The sequence below is a fragment of the Hemitrygon akajei genome, chromosome 18 (assembly GCF_048418815.1).
Source record: "Hemitrygon akajei chromosome 18, sHemAka1.3, whole genome shotgun sequence".
Classification (NCBI taxonomy): domain Eukaryota; kingdom Metazoa; phylum Chordata; class Chondrichthyes; order Myliobatiformes; family Dasyatidae; genus Hemitrygon; species Hemitrygon akajei.
In genome coordinates, this window is record NC_133141.1 from 47,256,523 (window position 1) to 47,276,139 (window position 19,617).

Consider the following 19,617-nt stretch of genomic DNA (forward strand, 5'->3'; position numbering starts at 1 on the left):
CTTGGCTACTGTCTGTGTGGAGTTTGCACGTACTACCTGTGACCCCCAGGGACCCAGGTTCGATTCATACCTTGGCTACTGTCTGTGTGGAGTTTCAGCAGCTCTAGTTTACTTTTGCATCACAAAGATATGCTGACAGGTTGAGTGGCTGCCGAAAGTTTTGCTGGTGTAGCTAAGTGGTAGAAGAATCAAAGGGGAGTTGTTTGGCATTGTGAGAGAGAATAAGTAGGAGGCCTAGATGGGAAATAGACCTGATGGGATTGCTCTGCAAGGAGCTTGCATAGACCCAATGGGTTGAATGGCCTTTGTGAGTTTGTTCCAATCATGAATGGCCCTACAGTCAGACAGGCTTCTGGACAATGGTATTTCTATCATCCATTTGTGGCCCAATGTCATCTCTCATTGAAACAAAATGTACATTCTAAGGCCTCAATACATAATCTAAACCAAAGGAAATGTCTTTGAGATGCCCTTCTTAAGGAAAGACTTTTAGATGTGAAACCATTGTAAACTGCCCTAATATATCCCTTGGTACCCTGGTAACAACTTTTATGCCTTGGCCATACAAATGGCCTGTCTGGCTGCTATGGGATCTTGCTGTACTACAAATTGGCAACCACACTTACAACGATTGAACTCAGTGATTGGTACTTGCTTTGTTGACACAACGGCACCAAACCTTTCTCTCCATTCAACCGCAAAACATATCACATGCAAATTTTTATTTTGCGATCATTAATCACAAATTGTGTACTATATCAACTTTGAGGAAAATGATTATTGGTTTTGTCCATGCTTCAGAGTTGCCAGTTTTATCCTCTTGATTTTTTCATGTAGCTTGAATTAATTGTGCTTTTCTTTCTTTCAGAAGTGTCTGCGCTTCAGTCCAGGACAAAGGACTTCTACCCACGAGGCCCTCGCCCATCCCTATTTCATGGAGACACTAGAACATCTTTAGGACACCTCAGAAAATCAAGTGTTGCATTTCTTTTTCTTCTGATGAGGAAGAAGGAATTAATCTGAAGAAAGCCCAGATGTTTCGAGTTTTATCTTCTACTTTTAAGTGTAATTCAGTTAGAACACCAAACATAAAGGTAGAAATTCATTTTTGGTCATGTGCATTTAAATAATTTGAAAATGGAATTCAAGATTGTCATACGTTACTGAATATGAATTGCTAGCCCAGAATGTTTTGTCATTATTAAACCACTATGTTTGTTCATATTTGAGTGTTGCATGGTCATCTGAAGAGACACAGCTTATTTTGTTACAAGTGAGTCACAACAGCAACTGACACGACTGAGACAGGAGCAGGTTTTTACTCTGACTATGAGCCTTCAGTTGTTTGCCAGTAAAAGATGAAGGGACTTGAGGCCTAGTGTTATAGAGACTTAAAGAACATGCACCAGTAAGATCAACTGTTCAACAGTAAATATTGAGACACTAGATTTAAGCACACTTAAAATTAGGGAAAGCGAACAATTTGAGTCCATCTTGGTAAACAAATGAAATAATTACGATCAATTTTCTTCACATTCATTCATGCAAGCGGCCAGCATTTCTATTTTTTCTTCATTAACTCTCCATTCAGTTGAAACCATTTAAACAGGGTCTACAAGTAAGCCATTGGTGAACAGTTTGTGAGTATCACATACTACAGGCAAAGCCATGTTTATATGACAGTGATTCTGTGTGGTATTTTTAAACTGTGTACACGTAAAATACTTAATCAGACAGCTTTGTGTGAGACTGAGTCCTTGAGAGTCAGAATATTACACATCCAGTACACTACTTCGACCCACATTAAGCAGTCTCTTCACAGTCAATAATAGATCATCGACAGCCTGCTCTCATGAAAGAGAGAAGAAAATTGAAAACATTCCCTCTTAGAAGCAGATTGTTGATCAAATGACACACACAAAATGCTGGTGGAACACAGCAGGCCAGGCAACATCTATAGGGAGAAGCACTGTCGACGTTTCAGGCTGAGACCCTTTGTCAGGATAAGTGCATAAATGAAAACTTACTGACGTACTGCAATGTTTACTTGGAATATACAGCTTTTTGTCCTTGGATGTTGTCAAAACAATTTTATGCAAATAAGCTTGTAAGAGACCCATGAAAGACTGTAAGACGATAAGACATTGAAGCAGAATTAGCCCGTTTGGCCCATCTAGTCTGCTATGGTATTTGATCATGGCTGATCCATTTCCCTCTCAACCCCATTCTCCTGTCTTCTCCCTGTAACCCTTATCAAGGATCTATGAACATGCGCCTTAAATAAACTCAATGACTTGGCCTCCACAGCCACCTGTGGTAATGAATTCCACAGATTCACCACCCTCTGGCTAAAGAAATTCCTCTTCATTTCTGTTCTAAATGGATGCCCCTCTATTCTGTGGTTGTGCCTTTTGGTCCTAGACTCCCCCAATACAGGAAACATCTCCACATCTACTCTATCTAGGCCTTTCAACACTCGATAGGTTTCAATGATATCCCCACTTCATTTTTTTCTAAATTTCAGCGAGTACAGGCCCAGAGCCGTCAAACACTCCTCATATGATGAGCCTTTCAATACCAGAATCATTTTCATGAACCTCCTTTGAACCCTCTCCAATGCCAGCACATCCTTTTTTAGATAAGGAGCCTAAAACTGCTCACAATACACTGCGTGAAGCCTCATCAGTGCCTTATAAAGCCTCAGCATTACATATTTGCCCTTGTATTCTAGCCTTCTTTGAAATGAAAGCTAACATTGCATTTGCCTTTCTCACCACCGACTCAATCTGAAAGTTAACCTTTAGGGAATCTTGCACAAGGACTCCCAAGTCCCTTTGCATATCAGATTTTTGGATTTTCTCCCTGTTTAGAAAATAGCCTACACTTTTATTCCTTCTACCAAAAGCATATGACCAGACACTTCACAACACTGTATTTCATCTGCCATTTTTTTTTAACCATTCTCCTAATCTGTGTAAGTCCTTTTACAGCCTCCCTGCTTCCTCTACACTACCTGTTTCTCCACCTATTTTTGTATCGTCTGCAAACTTAGCCACAAAGCCACCAATTCCATCATCCAAATTATCGACATACTGGTACAACATAAAAAGATGCAGTCCCAACACCAACCCTTGCAGAGCACCACTGGTCTGTGGCAGCCAATCAGAAGAGGTACCCTTTATTCCCCCTCTTTGCTGTAATACCATAGACTCTTATCTTGCTAAGCAGCCTCATGTTTGGCACCCTGTCAAAGGTCTTTTGAAAATCCAAGTACACTGATTCTCCTTTGTCTATCTTGCTTGTTATTACCTCAGAGAATTCCAACAGATTTGTCAGGCAAGATCTTCCCCTCAAGGAAACCATGCTGACTTTGGCCCATTTTATCATGTACCTCTGAGTACCCCCAAAACCTCACCATTTATAATCTAATCCAACATCTTCCCAACCACCGAGGTCAGGCTAACTGGCCTATAACTCCCTTTCTTCTTCTTTCCGCCCTCTTGAAGAGTGGAGTGACATTTGCAATTTTCCAGTCCTCTGGAACCATGCCAGAATCTAGTGATTCTTGAAAGATCATTACTAATGCCTCCACAATCCCTTCAGCTACCTCTTTCTGATCTCTGGGGCATAGTAAATTTGGTCCAGGTGATTTATTTACCTTCAGACCTTTCAGCTTCCCAAGCACCTTTGCCCTAGAAATAGCAACTACACTCACTTCTGCCCCCTGACACTCTCGAACTTCTGGCACACTGCGAAGGGAAGACTGATGCAAAATACTTACTCAGTTTGTCCACCATTTTCTTGTCCCCATTACTACCTCTCCAGCATTATTTTCCAGCAGTCCGATATCCACTCTGGCCTGTATTTTACTCCTTATATATCTGAAAAATGTTTGGTATCCTTTCTGATATTATTGGCTACTTCATATTTTATCTTTTTGCTCCTTATGGCTTTTTTGGTTGCCTTCTGTTGGTTTTTGAAAGCTTCCAAATCCTCTAAGTTCCCACTAATTTTTGTTGTATTCTATGCCCTCTCCTTGGCCTTTATTTTGTTTTTGACTTCCCTTGTCAGCATTTGATCTGCATGTATTTTCTTGGCAGCTAAACTCTGTGACTACATTTGGAAGTTATGTGTTATGACAGTGAATTAATGCATTGGAAGAGTGATAGTTTAAAGACAGGCAACACACAAAAGGTGCTGGAGGAACTCAGCAGGCCAGACAGCATCTGTGGGAAAGAGTAGACAGTTGATGTTTCGGGCCGAGACCCTTCAGCAGGAGAAAAAAAGATGAGAAGGCTGAATTAAAAGGTGGGGGGAGGGGAGGGAGAAACACAGGGTGATAGGTGAAACTGGGAGGGAGAGGGATGAAGTAAAGAGCTGGGAAGTTGATCGGTGAAAGAGATACAGGGCTGGAGAAGAAGGTATCTAAAAGGAGAGGACAGAAGGCCATGGAAGAAAGAAGAGGGGGGAGGAGCACCAGAGGGAGGCGATGGGCAGGCAAGGAGATAAGGTGAGAGAGGGAAAGGGGATGGGGAATGGTGAAGGGAGGGCATTACCAGAAGTTCGAGAAATCAATGTTCATGCCATCAGGTTGGAGGCTATCCAGATGGAAGATGAGGTGTTCCTCCTCCAACCTGAGTGTGGCCTCATCATGATGGTGGAGGAGGCCATGGATTGACATGTCAGAATGGGAATGGGAAGTGGAATTAAAATGGGTGGCCACTGGGAGATCCTGCTCCTTCTGGTGGATGGAGTGTAGGTGCTCAGTGAAGCAGTCTCCCAATCCATGTCGGGTCTCACCGATATACAGGAGGACACACCAGGATCTCCGGACACAGTAAATGACCCCAACAGACTCACAGGTGAAGTGTCACCTCACCTGGAAGGACTGTTTGGGGCCCTGAATGGTAGTGAGGGAGGAGGTGTAGGGACAGGTGCAACACTCGTTCTGCTTGCAAGGATAAGTGCCAGGAGGGAGATCAGAGGGGAGGCATAAATGGACAAGGGAGTTGTATAGGGAGCAATCCCTGTGGAAAATAGAAAGTGCAGGGAGAGGGAAAGATGTGCTTGATGGTGGGATCCCATTAATGCCTCCCTCCTTCACCATTGCCCATCCTCTTTTCCCTCTCTCACCTTACTTATCTCCTTACCTGCCCATCATCTCCCTCTGGTGCTCCTTCACCCTTTCCTTTCTTCCATGGCCTTCTGTTCTCTCCTATCGGACTCCCCTTTCTCTAGCCCTGTATCTTTTTGACCAATCAACTTCCCAGCTCTTTACTTCACACCCCCGCATTCCCAGTTTCACCTTCCACCTTGTGTTTCTCCCTTACCTCCCCCCCCCCCCACCTTCTAACACTGACTCCTCATCTTTTTTTTCTCCAGTTCTGCTGAAGGGTCTTGGCCTGAAATGTTGGCTGTTATTTCTTTTCCATAGAAGCTACCTGGCCTGCTGAGTTCCTCCAGCATTTTGTGTGTGTTGCTCGGATTTCCACCATCTGCAGATTTTCTCATGTTTGTGTTTAAAGACAGGCAATCAGTTTGCACTGAAAATTTTATAAAGCCACGCTCAAGCAAAGTATGTAAAAAGGAACAAGAATACCTCTGGGACTGTTGATCAGGGAGACGGGTGTATTTATATCTGAAGGTACCACAAGAAGGAGTTGATGGTTGAAGTGTTGAATGGCTTAAGGGCTGTTTGTCATCCTCCCACCGATAGCAGGGGCAATGAAATAAAATGTATTGTTTTATTATCAGGAATGTCAAATCCCTCAAGGTCGATACAACAGACAGCAGCATCTTAAGACAGTGTAGTTGACCTACTAAGTTAGACTAGTGTTACCATTCCTGTCTGTTGGACTTAGTGTGCAAGGTGAAATGTTATTATCAAAACAAACCTGGTGAGAAATACCGGTAGTTACGCTCTTATCATTGAACCATACCAAAATGTAACATGTCCCTGTGCGTTTCAGCTGAGAAACTGCTGGGTTTGGTAGAAGATTATTCAGGCTTATCTGAATCCAGTAAGAATCAACTCTGAAATATTAGTCAGATTTTGCAGTTCACTTTGCTTTTTATGGATACCTTATTTTCAAAATAAGCTTCCAAATCTTCAATTCATATTCAAACCTTATGTTTTCAGAAAATCCAGAGAAATAGCTGGTTCCTGGGTCCATGTAGTTGGATGATGATGAAATAAATACTTCACTCATTTTAATAAAGAAATAACTTTTTTTTGAAACAAAATCTCTGAACTATAGGAATGTTCAAACAATTTTCATCAAAGCTGACAATAGCTAACCTGCCCCTTCCCTCTAATCTCATTCTCTAATTTTCTGTTTTGAATTTACATTCTATTTACTGTAACTCTTGTGCTAAGCTATGAGGCAAATTTTGGATTATAATTACCACAAAACCATCAGAATTTGCCATTATCAAATGGCAGCTTCTGAATAATGAGAATGTCCATTCAAATTTAGTCATTACCTGCCTCTCCAAAGGGTGGACTGTTTTGAGAACTTGGCCAATGTAATCTTGAAAACCTAACCATAATTTGCAAACTTCTTATTGTGAAATGCCCTGAAAATGTTGCCCCTTCCCACTAGCACACACAAAAAGCTGGAGGAACTCAGCAGGTCAGGCAGCATCTATGGGGGAAATGAAAAGTCGAGGTTTTGGGCCGAGACCTGTTGTCAGACCTGGAAAGCTTTATCTCTCTTTTCATAAAGACTTTCAACCTGAAACTCGAATTGTTCCTTTCCCTCCATAGATACTGCTTGACCTGCTGAGTTCCTCCAGCATTTTGAATGTGATGATGTGGATTTCCAGCACCTACTCTTGTGCCCTTTCCCATTAAATGGTCTGTAGACCAAGTTGTGGCTTGAGTCATGGGCCTATCAACAGGAAAGTTAATCTCACCCAAAGCCCAGGTGTTAGGCTGAATCAGCATCGTATGAAGTGAGGCCTTTGAATGCTGCCTCAAGGCAGAATTTCCAAAGGAAATCTATTAAATCCAGAGCTCAGCCAGGAGAGTGGTAAGAAAGGAGGCCTCAGGCTGGAAGAAAGTCATAGATCAGGAGATGGAAGGAGCTCAAGGGGAAGCAGCTAGTGAGAGATCGGGGTGGAAATTGTGCAGTTAGCAGCACAGGGAACAAGGTAAGCATGGGGTTGAGAGAGGGTCATGAGTTTGTGAAAGGCTGGGAGCTGGATTGGTGTCATGGGGCCAAAGGAGAGCCAGGAGGTAAATCACCTGAAAGGGTGTACTGTACTGAGCACTGTGCTCAAGGAGTTCTTCTTCAGGTTGCACAGAAGGAAGTTCCCAGGTGTCTCTGGAGTCTTACCCCGGGGGGGGGGGGCATTCCAACACAATGGAAAATTCCACAAGTGGCATCCAGATGTGCATGGCATATGGTGGCATAAGTTTTCCATTCAGCCGATGCACTGAGAACCCAGATTGGCTGTTGTGATCTCACATTCTATATGGAAAGTTCTGATTTCATTCACATTTTGTTTAGTAAAAAACACAACTGAACATAACACATTATGTTTGCAATCTAATTTCTAGGTAGTTATACTTTGCTCCAAGAGATGGAAGCATGTTTTTAATATCTTGTAACTTCACTAAGCAAAAATGCTAACTGCACTTTTCCACATTATAATTTTCTCTGAAATTATTTTAAATATTAAAAACAAATGCAAATGGATTATAAATGCATTATATTTTGCCTGCTACTTTATTCTTGCATAAATTCTAAACTTTAGTTTTGCTATCAATAATATGCTTGAAAAATAATTAAAACCCATTCTCTTTTGCTTTCTTGTTTGCTGTTTGTCAGAATTCTTCATTGTGGTTGGCTGTTTAGCCAGCTTGATGACATCACTGTTACAGGATGCCATTGATAGTCCAGAGCTGATGCCCAATTGCAACTAAAGGTTGCCATAACAAAAGGCCACATCTCATAAAAAGCTACAATTTGCTATACAGCTTTACTTCAGAGGCACAGAGTTAGACATAATGGAAACAGACCCATTGGTATCTTCCTGAGCTGGTCCAATTTGCCTTCATTTGATCCCTACTACTAAACTTTTCCTATCTACAAACCTGTCCAAATGTCTTTTAAATGTTGTAATTTTACCCTGCCCACTACTTCCTCTGCCAACTCATTTCTATATCCACCACCCTCTGAATGAAAATCTTGCCTCTCAGATCCCCTTCATTCTCCATCTCACCTTAAACATATGTCATCTAGTTTAGATTCCCCTTCTCTGGGAAGAAGACTGACTATCTACGTTAGTTGGAGGTGTTGTGGATAGTGTGGAGGGCTGTCAGAGGTTACAGCGGGACATTGATAGGATGCAAAACAGGGCTGAGAAGTGGCAGATGGAGTTCAACCTAGATAAGTGTGAAGTGGTTAATTTTGGTAGGTCAAATATGATGGCAGAATATAGTATTAATGGTAAGAGTCTTGGCAGTGTGGAGGATCAGAGGGATCTTGGGGTCCGAGTCCATAGGACACTCAAGGCAGTTGTGCAGGTTGACTCTGTGGTTAAGAAGGTGTATGGTGTATTGGCCTTCATCAACCTTGGTATTGAATTTAGGAGCCGAGAGGTAATGTTGCAGCTTTATAGGACCCTGTTCAGACTCCACTTGGAGTACTGTGCTCAGTTTTGGTCGCCTCACTGCAGGAAGAATGTGGAAGCCATTGAAAGAGTGCAGAGGAGATTTACAAAGATGTGGCCTGGATTTGGGAGCATGTCTTATGAGGATAGGTTGAGTGAACTCGGCCTTTTCTCCTCGGAGCGACGGAGGATGAGAGGTGATCTGATAGAGGTGTATAAGATGATGAGAGGCATTGATCATAGTCAGAGGCTTTTTCCCAGGGCTGAAATGGTTGCCACAAGAGGACACAGGTTTAAGGTGCTGGGGAGTAGGTACAGAGGAGATGTCAGGGGTAAGTTTTTTACTCAGAGAGTGGTGAGTGTGTGGAATGGGCTGTCGGCAATGGTGGTGGAGGTGGATACAATAGGGTCTTTTAAGAGACTTTTGGATAGGTACACGGAGCTTAGAAAAATAGAGGGCTATGGGTAAGCCTAGTAATTTCTAGGGTAAGGACATGTTCGGCACAACTTTGTGGGCTGAAGGGCCTGTGTTGTGCTGTAGGTTTTCAATGTTTCTGTAATTCTATAGGGCTGGTTTGGTCCAGGTAAAACAGTCCCAGCCTATCCAGTCTCTTATAACTGAGTTGTCCAGTCCTTGCCAACATTTTCTGCACACTCTCAAGCTTAATCACATCCTTCCTTTTAGGAAGTTTTAGGAATGGCTTCTTCCCTCCTGCTGAATGCAAGTTTTTCTTGTCTTGGATTCTATAGAAAAATCCAAAAATATTTTGGAGTATTTTGCTTCTGAAGGCTTGAGTGGTGTTAATGTACTTATTCATTATCCACAGAGGGCTCGTAAGGTTGTCTGTAGTGAGCAAAGGATTAACACGAATTTCACAAAGCCTGCCAAAAATCAAATACAGCCCTTTGTTCCAATCTGTAAATCAGCTAACCTTTTACTGACTGTAACCAACAGTCTGCAATAAAAGTACAGAGTGACAGAAATCACAGCTCCTACCAGTGGTACAGGTTCATTCTGGTGTTCAGTGGGTAATACAGATTCCATTTACAATTGCTACTTGATAATACATCCTCCGCTAAAGGAACAGTAGCAGGTATGGCTACTGATTAATTGTGCAGTCAGGCCCTGTTTGCAATGCTAAATTGAGATGCCTTCTGGAGTGATTGGGAAACTAGCAGCTTCACATCTGGCATACGGCATTTATTTCCATGGCAACATCAGGCATGTAGATTTAGTTGTTATAATTCCGGTCTCTGTATTTGTGCTCAGTACATGTTGTGAGCTTAAATACAAAGATTTGTTCTGAAGCAACATGAAGTTATGGAAAGTGAGAAGCATCTCTGTCCACGTACACCATGTGACTGCAGGAAACATGGATATGATGTAAGCGCGAGTGCAATACTATGCTAATTTGTGGAGGCGGATACGAGAAGGTCTTTTAAGGGACTCCTGGATAGGTACATGGAGCTTAGAATAACAGAGAACTATGGGTAGCCCTAGGTAATTTCCAAAGTATGTACATGTTTGGCACAGCATTGTGGGCCAAAGTGCCCGTATTGTGCTGTAGGTTTTCTATATTTCTATGTTCTATGACTTAAAGCAGCCTTTTCCAAAAGAGATTGATTAAAGATGAACTTTACTTGTCACATGTACATCGAAACATACAGTGAAATGCATCGTTTTGCATCAATGGCCAACACAATCCAAGGATTGTGCTTGTGGTAGCCCGCAAGTGTTGCCACGCCCACGACTCAGACGATAAATCAGGAACCCTCCATGTCTCAATTCATGACCCCTTCTCAAATTCCAGAGTCCCAATCAATGATTGGACCCCAAACATCAACTTCCCTCCTGCAGTGAACCCCTAGACTTGGCCTCATTCCTGGATGAGCTGCTATTTTCCTCCAACGTTTTAGGTCTCCCAAGTGCTATTGAACTTTTAGGCAGCAGGTCCACAACCAAAACCCTAACCTGAACCGTATGTCTTTGGAATGTGGAAGGAAACTGGAGCACCTGGAGGAAACCCACACAGTCACGGGGAGAACGTACAAACTCCTTACAGACAGCGGCAAGAATGAAACCCCAGTGGGTGATTGTTGGTGCTGTAAAGCGATGTGTTAACCTCTGTGTTACTGTGCCACCCTATGTGCTACTGAGGTCAAGCTTTCTTGTTCCAATTTTGTTGGAAAGCACAGCTTGTACAGTTGGGTCCAGCCTCAAGATTCCTGTATATTGTATGAAATTAGTTTCATATATGGTGCTGCTTTAGCACACACAGTTTAAAGTATGGTAGAATTTATGGGCAGAGTATTTGAGATATTCCACCAGTCAGCAATTTTTACTGTTAAGGCACATACAGGAAATAATGTCATGTCTAGCAGAGACTCCAGATTTCTGTGGTTAATGATACACACATGGCTTAGACTGAACACCTCAAATCAATTATGTTATGAAGTTATTTTAAACAGCAGCCCATACTAAAACTGAGATTTGATTACAGTACAAAACCAAATTTAATATATACATTTTAAAATGTTATATTAATGTGGGAAATAATGATAACAATGCCTTCCTGTTTAAAGCTGTTTACAAAAAATGGATCCAGAAATCCCATTATAAACCGCAAGGATAGGCAGTAGCGTAATTGAAGACAGTGTTCAAGGCCTACCACTTTAAGAGGTTAATAACTCAAACAACTAAATGACTGCACTTAGTTCAACCTGAATTCGCTGATCTGCACAAAATGAGTAACCAATTAGCTCATTAAGCAACTGAGCTGATTTGTGCTGGTGGTTCTGACAAGTGGCTACTGTTGCAGGGACACACATCACAAACAGTATTTCACAGACCTACTCAGTTGTTAGGGCTGTATAGGAGAGAATGTGTGGAAATTTACTGGCATCTAGTTGTTGCTATTCTGCATAGCAGTGAACGTTTTAGTCGTGGACCTGCTGCCTAAATGTTCAGTAGCATGTGGAGACCTAAAACATTGATTAGTTTAATCAAAGATTAGTTCCAATGGTTTAGACAGGGCAGAGTTTGTTAAGTGTGTCCAGGATGGATTCCTGTCACAGTATGTTGACAGGCCGACTGGGGGAATGCCATACTAGATCTAGTATTAGGTAACGAACCGGGTCAGGTCACAGATCTCTCAGTGGGTGAGCATCTGGGGGACAGTGACCACCACTCCCCGGCCTTTAACATTATCATGAAAAGAATAGAATCAGAGAGGACAGGAAAATTTTTAATTGGGGAAGGGCAAATTATGAGGCTATAAGGCTAGAACTTGCAGGTGTGAATTGGGATGATGTTTTTGCGGGGAAATGTTAGGATAAATTTGTCCTGGCGAGGAAGATAAAGAATGGTAGGGCGAAGGAACCATGGGTGACAAGTGAGGTGGAAAATCTAGTCATGTGGAAAAAGGCCGCATACGTGAGGTTTAGGAAGCAAGGATCAGATGAGTCTATTGAGGAATATAGGGTAGCAAGAAAGGAGCTTAAGAAGGGGCTGAGGAGAGCAAGAAGGGGGCATGAGAAGGCCTTGGCGAGTAGTGTAAAGGAAAACCCCAAGGCATTCTTCAATTATGTGAAGAACAAAAGGATGACAGGAGTGAAGGTAGGACCGATTAGAGATAAAGGTGGGAAGATGTGTCTGGAGGCTGTGGAAGTGAGAGAGGTTCTCAATGAATACTTCTCTTTGGTATTCACCAATGAGAGGGAACTTGATGACGGTGAGGACAATATGAGTGAGGTTGATGTTCTGGAGCACGTTGATATTAAGGGACAGGAGGTGTTGGAGTTGTTAAAATATATTAGGAAGGATAAGTCTCCAAGGCCTGACGGAATATTCCCCAGGCTGCTCCATGAGGCGAGGGAAGAAATTGCTGAGCCTCTGGCTAGGATCTTTATGTCCTCATTGTCCACGGGAATGGTACCGGAAGATTGGAGGGAGGTGAATGTTGTCCTCTTGTTCAAAAAAGGTGGTAGGGATAGTCCGGGTAATTATAGACCAATAAGCCTTACATCTGTGGTGGAAAAGCTGTTGGAAAAGATTCTTAGAGATAGAATCTATGGGCATTTGAAGAATCATGGTCTGATCAGGGACAATCAACATGGCTTTGTGAAGGGCAGTTCATGTCTAACAAGCCTGATAGAGTTCTTTGAGGAGGTGACCAGACATATAGGTGAGGGTAGTGCAGTGGATGTGATCTACATGGATTTTAGTAAGGCATTTGACAAGGTTCCACAGGGTAGGCTTATTCAGAAAGTCAGAAGGCATAGGATCCAGGGAAGTTTGGCCAGGTGGATTCAGAATTGGCTTGCCTGCAGAAAGCAGAGGGTCGTGGTGGAGGGCCTATGTTTGGATTGGAGGGTTGTGACTAGTGGTGTCCCACAAGGATCTGTTCTGGGACCTTTACTTTTCGTGATTTTTATTAACGACCTGGATGTGGGGGTGGAAGGGTGGGTTGGCAAGTTTGCAGATGACACAAAGGTTGGTGGTGTTGTGGATAGTGTAGAGAATTGTCGAAGATTGCAGAGAGGCATTGATAGGATGCAGAAGTGGGCTGAGAAGTAGCAGATGGAGTTCAACCCAGAGAAGTGTGAAGTGGTACACTTTGGAAGGACAAACTCCAAGGCAGAATACGAAGTAAATGGCAGGATACTTGGTAGTGTGGAGGAGCAGAGGGATCTGGGGATACATGTCCACAGATCCCTGAAAGTTGCCTCACAGATAGATAGGGTAGTTAAGAAAGCTTATGGAATGTTAGCTTTCATAAGTCGAGGGATAGAGTTTAAGAGTCGTGGGGTAATGATGCAGCTCTATAAAACTCTGGTTAGGCCACACTTGGAGTACTGTGTCCAGTTCTGGTCGCCTCATTATAAGAAGGATGTGGAAGCATTGGAAAGGGTACAGAGGAGATTTACCAGGATGCTGCCTGGTTTAGAGAGTATGCATTATGATCAGAGATTAAGGGAGCTAGGAGGGCTTTACTCTTTGGAGAGAAGGAGGATGAGAGGAGACATGATAGAGGTGTACAAGATATTGAGAGGAATAGACAGAGTGGATAGCCAGTGCCTCTTCCCCAGGGCACTACTGCTCAATGCAAGAGGACATGGCTTTAAGGTAAGGGGGATATTAGAGGAAGGTTTTTTACTCAGAGAGTGGTTGGTGCGTGGAATGCACTGCCTGAGTCAGTGGTGGAGGCAGATACACTAGTGAAGTTTACAAGACTACTAGACAGGTATATGGAGGAATTTAAGGTCGAGGGTTATATGGGAGGCAGAGTTTAAGGGTCGGCACAACATTGTGGGCCGAAGGGCTTGAACTGTGCTGCATTGTTCTATTGAAGAAAAATAGCAGGTTGGTCCACAAATGAGGCCATGTCTAGGGTTCACAGCAGGAGAGATGTTGATGGTTGGGGTCCAATCATTGATTGGGACTCTTGAATTTGAGAGGAGGTCGTGAATTGAGACACAGAGGGTTCCTGTTTTGAATTTTGGTAGGTCAGAAAGTGGCAGGATTTTAGCTGAGGAATTTGAGGTTCACAAAGAAAGGAGGGATTGTCTAGTGAGTCTCTGTGGGTGGACATTAGGAACAGGAAGAGGTCAATAACTCTACTGGGTGTTTTTTATAGACAACCCAATAGTAACAGGGACATTGAGGAGCAGATAGGGAGACAGATTCTGCAAAGGTGCAATAATAACAGGGTTGCCATGATGGGAGATTTTAATTTCCCAATATCGATTGGTATCTCCCTAGAGCAAAGGGTTTAGATGGGGTGGAGTTTGTTAAGTGTATTCAGGAAGGCTGTCTGACACAATAAGCCTATAAGAGGAGAGGTTGTACATGATCTGGTATTGGGAAATGAACCTGGTCAGATGTCAGGTCTCTCAATGGGAGAGCATTTTGGAGATAATGATCATAATTCTATCTCCTTTACCATAGCATTGGAGAAGGATAGGAACAGACAAGTCAGGAAAATGTTTAATTGGAGTAAGGGGAAATATGAAGCTATCAGGCAGGAACTTGGAAGCATAAATTGGGAGCAGATGTTCTCAGGGAAATGTACGGCAGAAATGTGGCAAATGTTATGGGGATATTTGTGTGGAGTTCTGCATAGCTACATTCCAATAATACAGGGAAAGTATAGTAGGGTACAGGAACAATGGTGTACAAAGGCTGCAGAACTTCTAGTCAAGAAGAAAGGAAGAGCCTATGAAAGGTTCAAAAAATTAGGTAATGATAGAGATCTAGAAAATTATAAGACTAGTAGGAAGGAGCTTAAGAATGAAATTAGGAGAGCCAGAAGGGGCCATGAGAGGACCTTTGCGAGCAGGATTAAGGAAAATCCCAAGGCATTCTACAAGTATGTGAAGAGCAAGAGGGTAAGACGTGAGAGAATAGGACCAATCAAGTGTGACAGTGGAGAAGTGTGTATGGAAGCGGAGGAGATAGCAGAGGTACTTAATGAGTACTTTGCTTCAGTATTCACTACAGAAAAGGATCTTGGTGATTGTAGGGATGACTTGCAGCAGATTGAAAAGCTTGAGCATGTAGATATTAAGAAAGAAGATGTGCTGGAGCTTTTGGAAAGCATCAAGTTGGATAAGTCACCGGGACCAGATGAGATGTACTCCAGGCTACTGTGGGAGGTGAGGGAGGAGATTGCTGAGCCTCTGGCAATTATCTTTGCATCATTAATGGGGACGGGAGAGGTTCCAGAGGATTGGAGGGTTGCGGATGTTGTTCCCTTATTCAAGAAAGGGAGTAGAAATAGCCCAGGAAATTATAGACCAGTGAGTTTTACTTCAGTTGGTAAGTTGATGGAGAAGATCCTGAGAGGCAGGATTTATGAACATTTGGAGAGGCATAATATGATTAGGAATAGTCAGGATGGCTTTGTAAAGGGAAGGTTGTGCCTTACGAGCCTGATTGAATTTGTTGAGGATGTGACTAAACAGATTGATGAAGGTAGAACAGTAAATGTAGTGTATATGGAATTCAGCAAGGCATTTGATAAGGTACCGCATGCAAGGCTTATTGAGAAAGTAAGGAGGCATGGGATCCAAGGGGACCTTGCTTTCTAGATCCAGAACTGGCTTGCCCACAGAAGGCAAAGAGTGGATGTAGACGGGTCATATTCTGCATGGAGGCCAGTAATCAGTGGTGTGCCTCAGGGATCTATTCTGGGACCCCTTCTCTTCGTGATGTTTATAAATGACCTGGCTGAGGAAGTGGAAGGATGGGTTAGTAAATCTGCTGATGACGCAAAGGTTGAGGGTGTTGTGGATAGTGTGGAGGGTTGTCAGAGGTTACAGCAGGACATTGATAGGATGTAAAACCGGGCTGAAAAGTGGCAAATGGAATTCAACCTAGATAAGTGTGAGGTGGTTCATTTTGGTAGGTCAAATATGATGGCAGAATATAGTATTAATGGTAAGAGTCTTGGCAGTGTGGAGGATCAGAGGGATCTTGAGGTCCGAATCCATAGGACACTCAAAGCAGCTGGTTAAGAAGGCATATGGTGTATAGGCCTTCATCAACCGTGGGATTGAGTTCAAGAACTGAGAGGTAATGTTGCAGCTATATAGGACCCTGGTCAGACCCCACTTGGAGTACTGTGCTCAGTTCTGGTCGCCTCACTACAGGAAGGATATGGAAACCATAAAAAGGGTGCAGAGGAGATTTACAAGGATGTTGCCTGGATTGGAAAGCATGCCTTATGAGAATAGGCTAAGTGAACTTGGCCTTTTCTCCTTGGAGCGACGGAGGATGAGAGGTATTGATCATGTGGATCGTCAGAGGCTTTTTCCCAGGGCTGAAATGGCTAACATGAGAGGGCACATTTTTAAGGTGCTTGGAAGTAGGTACAGGGGTGTCAGGGGTAAATCTTTTACGCAGAGAGTGGTGAGTGCATGGAATGGGCTGCCAGCGACTGTGGTGGAGGCGGATACGATAGGGTCTTTTAAGAGGCTCCTGGATAGGTACATGGAGCTTAGAAAAATAGAGGACTATGGGTAATCCTAGGTAATTTCTAAAGTAAGTACATTTTTGGCACAGCACTGTGGGACGAAGGGCCTGTATTGTGCTGTAGTTTTTCTATAAAATTTAGTTCACAGCTTCCTGTTGTCGGTGGGCAGAAATTCAAAACAGATTAATTTTGAAAAGACCTTTTAGAAATGGATGCCATATGAGCAAACTATAATTTCTTGTTGTAGATGTCTACAGCATTTAATTTATAAATTTAAGAACAGATTTTCAATCTATCACACTGACTCCCTAATCCAAGATGTAAGAGGAAGAAAACCTGACCTGACAATTCTCCAAGAACTGTTTCCAGTGAAGACTGTATGTACAACAGTCGGAGACAGCAGAAGGATTGTAAGCACAAAATAAAAAGACGCCAGTTGATTTTTGAAGTAATGAATTAGTGTTCATGGGATAAGTGCATTCAAGTTCAATCAAAGATGACATGAGGTGAACTGCCCTTTGTTGTCTTGCCTTGGGGAGTGATACAAGTTCTCTGATATACCAGTCAGGCTAGAATCAGAAGGGAGCATAATGTCTCAGATACAAGGTGCATACAGAGGCTTGGGCAATGATCTGGAAACAGGAGGGTGTATCTCAAAGCAGCAGCTTGGAAAATTAATTTCAATGAATTAAATACATTTGAAACGAAAACCTATTATCAGTTATAGTGACACAGATTATCACAACTCACCTGGTTCCCCAATGCACCTGATTGAAAAGAAATCTGGCATCCTCGTCTGTTCCATATGCGGTGTTGGACCTGATGGCACTAATTGTCCTCGCTTTATGAGACGGCAAGGCACAGGAGCCATTCGGCACATCGAGTCTGCTCTGCTATTGCATCATGGCTAATTTATTAGCCTTCTCAATCCCATCCTTCTACATTCTCCCCTGTAACCTTTGACACCCTGACTGATCAAGAATCTATCAATCTCCACTTTAAATCTACTCAATGACTCAGCCATCCGCAGCAATGAATTCCACAGATTTACTACCATCTGTCTAAAGAAATGCTTTCTCATCCCTGTTCTAAATGGACGTCCCTCTATGTTGAGTCTGTGCACTCTGGTTCTAGACTCACCCACTATAGGAGAGTTCCTCTCCACATCCATTCTGTCTAGGCCTTTCAATATTCGATAGGTTTCAGCTTCATGTGTGGCACCTTATCAAAGGCCTTCTGAAACATCCAAGTACACAACATCCATTGACTTACCTTTGTCTATCCTGCTTGTTATTCCCTGGCAATTAGGAATACACAGTACGTATTGGCATTGCCAGTAGCATCACCTCCTACAAATGAATGAAAAAGGGAACTATTTGGACAGCACTGCTAATGCTTCGAAGAAGAGTCCAGGTGTTAATTGGCAGTCAACATCAGTGTCACAGTTGCCAGCTTTCAAATAACTGAGATGGAACAATCAGCTTCCCTTTGTAGAGTGTCAAAGAGCCCTTGTATTGTTCACCCGCTGTATTGGTCCTTTTGTAATTACATTTAACATGTCAGTGACCTATGTTGGGATCTGGTCCTTGTAAGAAATTCTACCACCAGGAAGAGAAATCAACGCACCTCAGGTTCATAATAATAAAAAGGAGGTGCGAAGTTCTTTGCACTGAGCAGTGACATCTTTTAAATGTTTGGGAAGGTCACTGCAGCATTTCTGTTCCAGTGTATTGAAGTATCAGGTTTGGGTGGGTCCTAGGTCTCTGCTTTCCTGTGACCAGCTTACAAGGTGCAAATGGTATAAGAGCAAAGATCCTGTATTTCATATGTGCTTCTGAAAAGTCCTGCTGCCCGAGGTCATTCCATTTTAAACTAGTATAGTACTGCCATCAAGTGTTCTACAGAAAGTACCAGAGGCATAAAGTTATCATATTTTATCTGAAAAACCATGAAATTTGAAATCTGATGCTATTACCGTAGACATTTTATTTCACTGGATATACAGTATTATGGAAAAGTCTTAGGCACATATATATATATAGCTAGGGTGCCTAAGACTTTTACACAGTACTGTAATAATTTTATGTATTGCACTGTACTGCTGCCACAAAAATAACAACTTTCATGGGATATGTGGGTGATGAAAAACCTGATTCTGATATGGGTCTCTATTGTGGACTGAGAGTGGGAAGGGAACAGGGAAAGCAGAATTCAGGATGGGAGAAGGGGAAGGGAGCAGGGAGCACCAGAGAGACCTTCTGTAATGATCAATAAGCCATAAGACAAAGGAGCAGAAGTCGGCCATTCGGCCCATCGAACCAGTTGTTTAGAATCAAATGACCTTGACTGGTGTTTCAGGGCTGGGTGTGTCTGCATCCGCGGCCCCCCCCCCCCCCCCCAACACCCCTGGCGTTCCTTCTCTGCCACCCGTCCCACACCCTCGTCATTCCCAACATCCTTTGCTCTCACCAAATTTATAAACTTGCTCTCCACTTCACGTTGACAAATACAGTACTGTTTAAAAGTCTTGGGTACCCTAGCTAATAGGCATATATATGTGGCTAAGACTTTTGCACAGTACTATAGTTGGTGGATAACTTGCACTTTATAAGAACTATTTCTGAATGCATGCATTACAAATCCTGTCAGGTGCAATTAGTTGTCATTTTTGGCCTAGATTTTACATATACACAATATGTATATCACACAAAATTGTAGGTATATTGGTCATTTCGGATGTATGTTACACAGGGATGCCTGGCTACTGACGAGAACAGATCGGTAAACACCTCATTAGTACTCAGGCCATGGAGATTACACTTCCCTCTCCTTGAAATATTTTACATTTTATACCTTTGTGCATAAAATGTTAATATATATAAATAATAAAAAGCTGGAGGAACTCAGTTGGTCAGGCAGAGACCCTCAGTCCAGATGAATGGTCCTCACTGCAATGTCAAATATCTATTTCTCTCCATAGATGCTGCCTGACCTACTGAGGTCCTTCAAATTTCTTTGTGTCTTGGTC

General features: G+C 42.7%; 1 protein-coding gene across 1 annotated transcript in view; it reads left to right on the forward strand.

Annotated features, from left to right (window-relative positions):
• The window catches only part of LOC140741432 (cyclin-dependent kinase 6-like), a 147,708-nt gene extending 146,535 nt beyond the window's left edge, over positions 1-1,173 (forward strand). The window contains exon 7 of the mRNA XM_073071609.1: positions 869-1,173. Within this exon, the coding sequence (XP_072927710.1) occupies positions 869-958 (90 nt within the window). The 3' untranslated portion in view covers positions 959-1,173. The remainder of the gene's footprint in view (positions 1-868) is intronic.
• Positions 1,174-19,617: the final 18,444 nt, after the last annotated feature.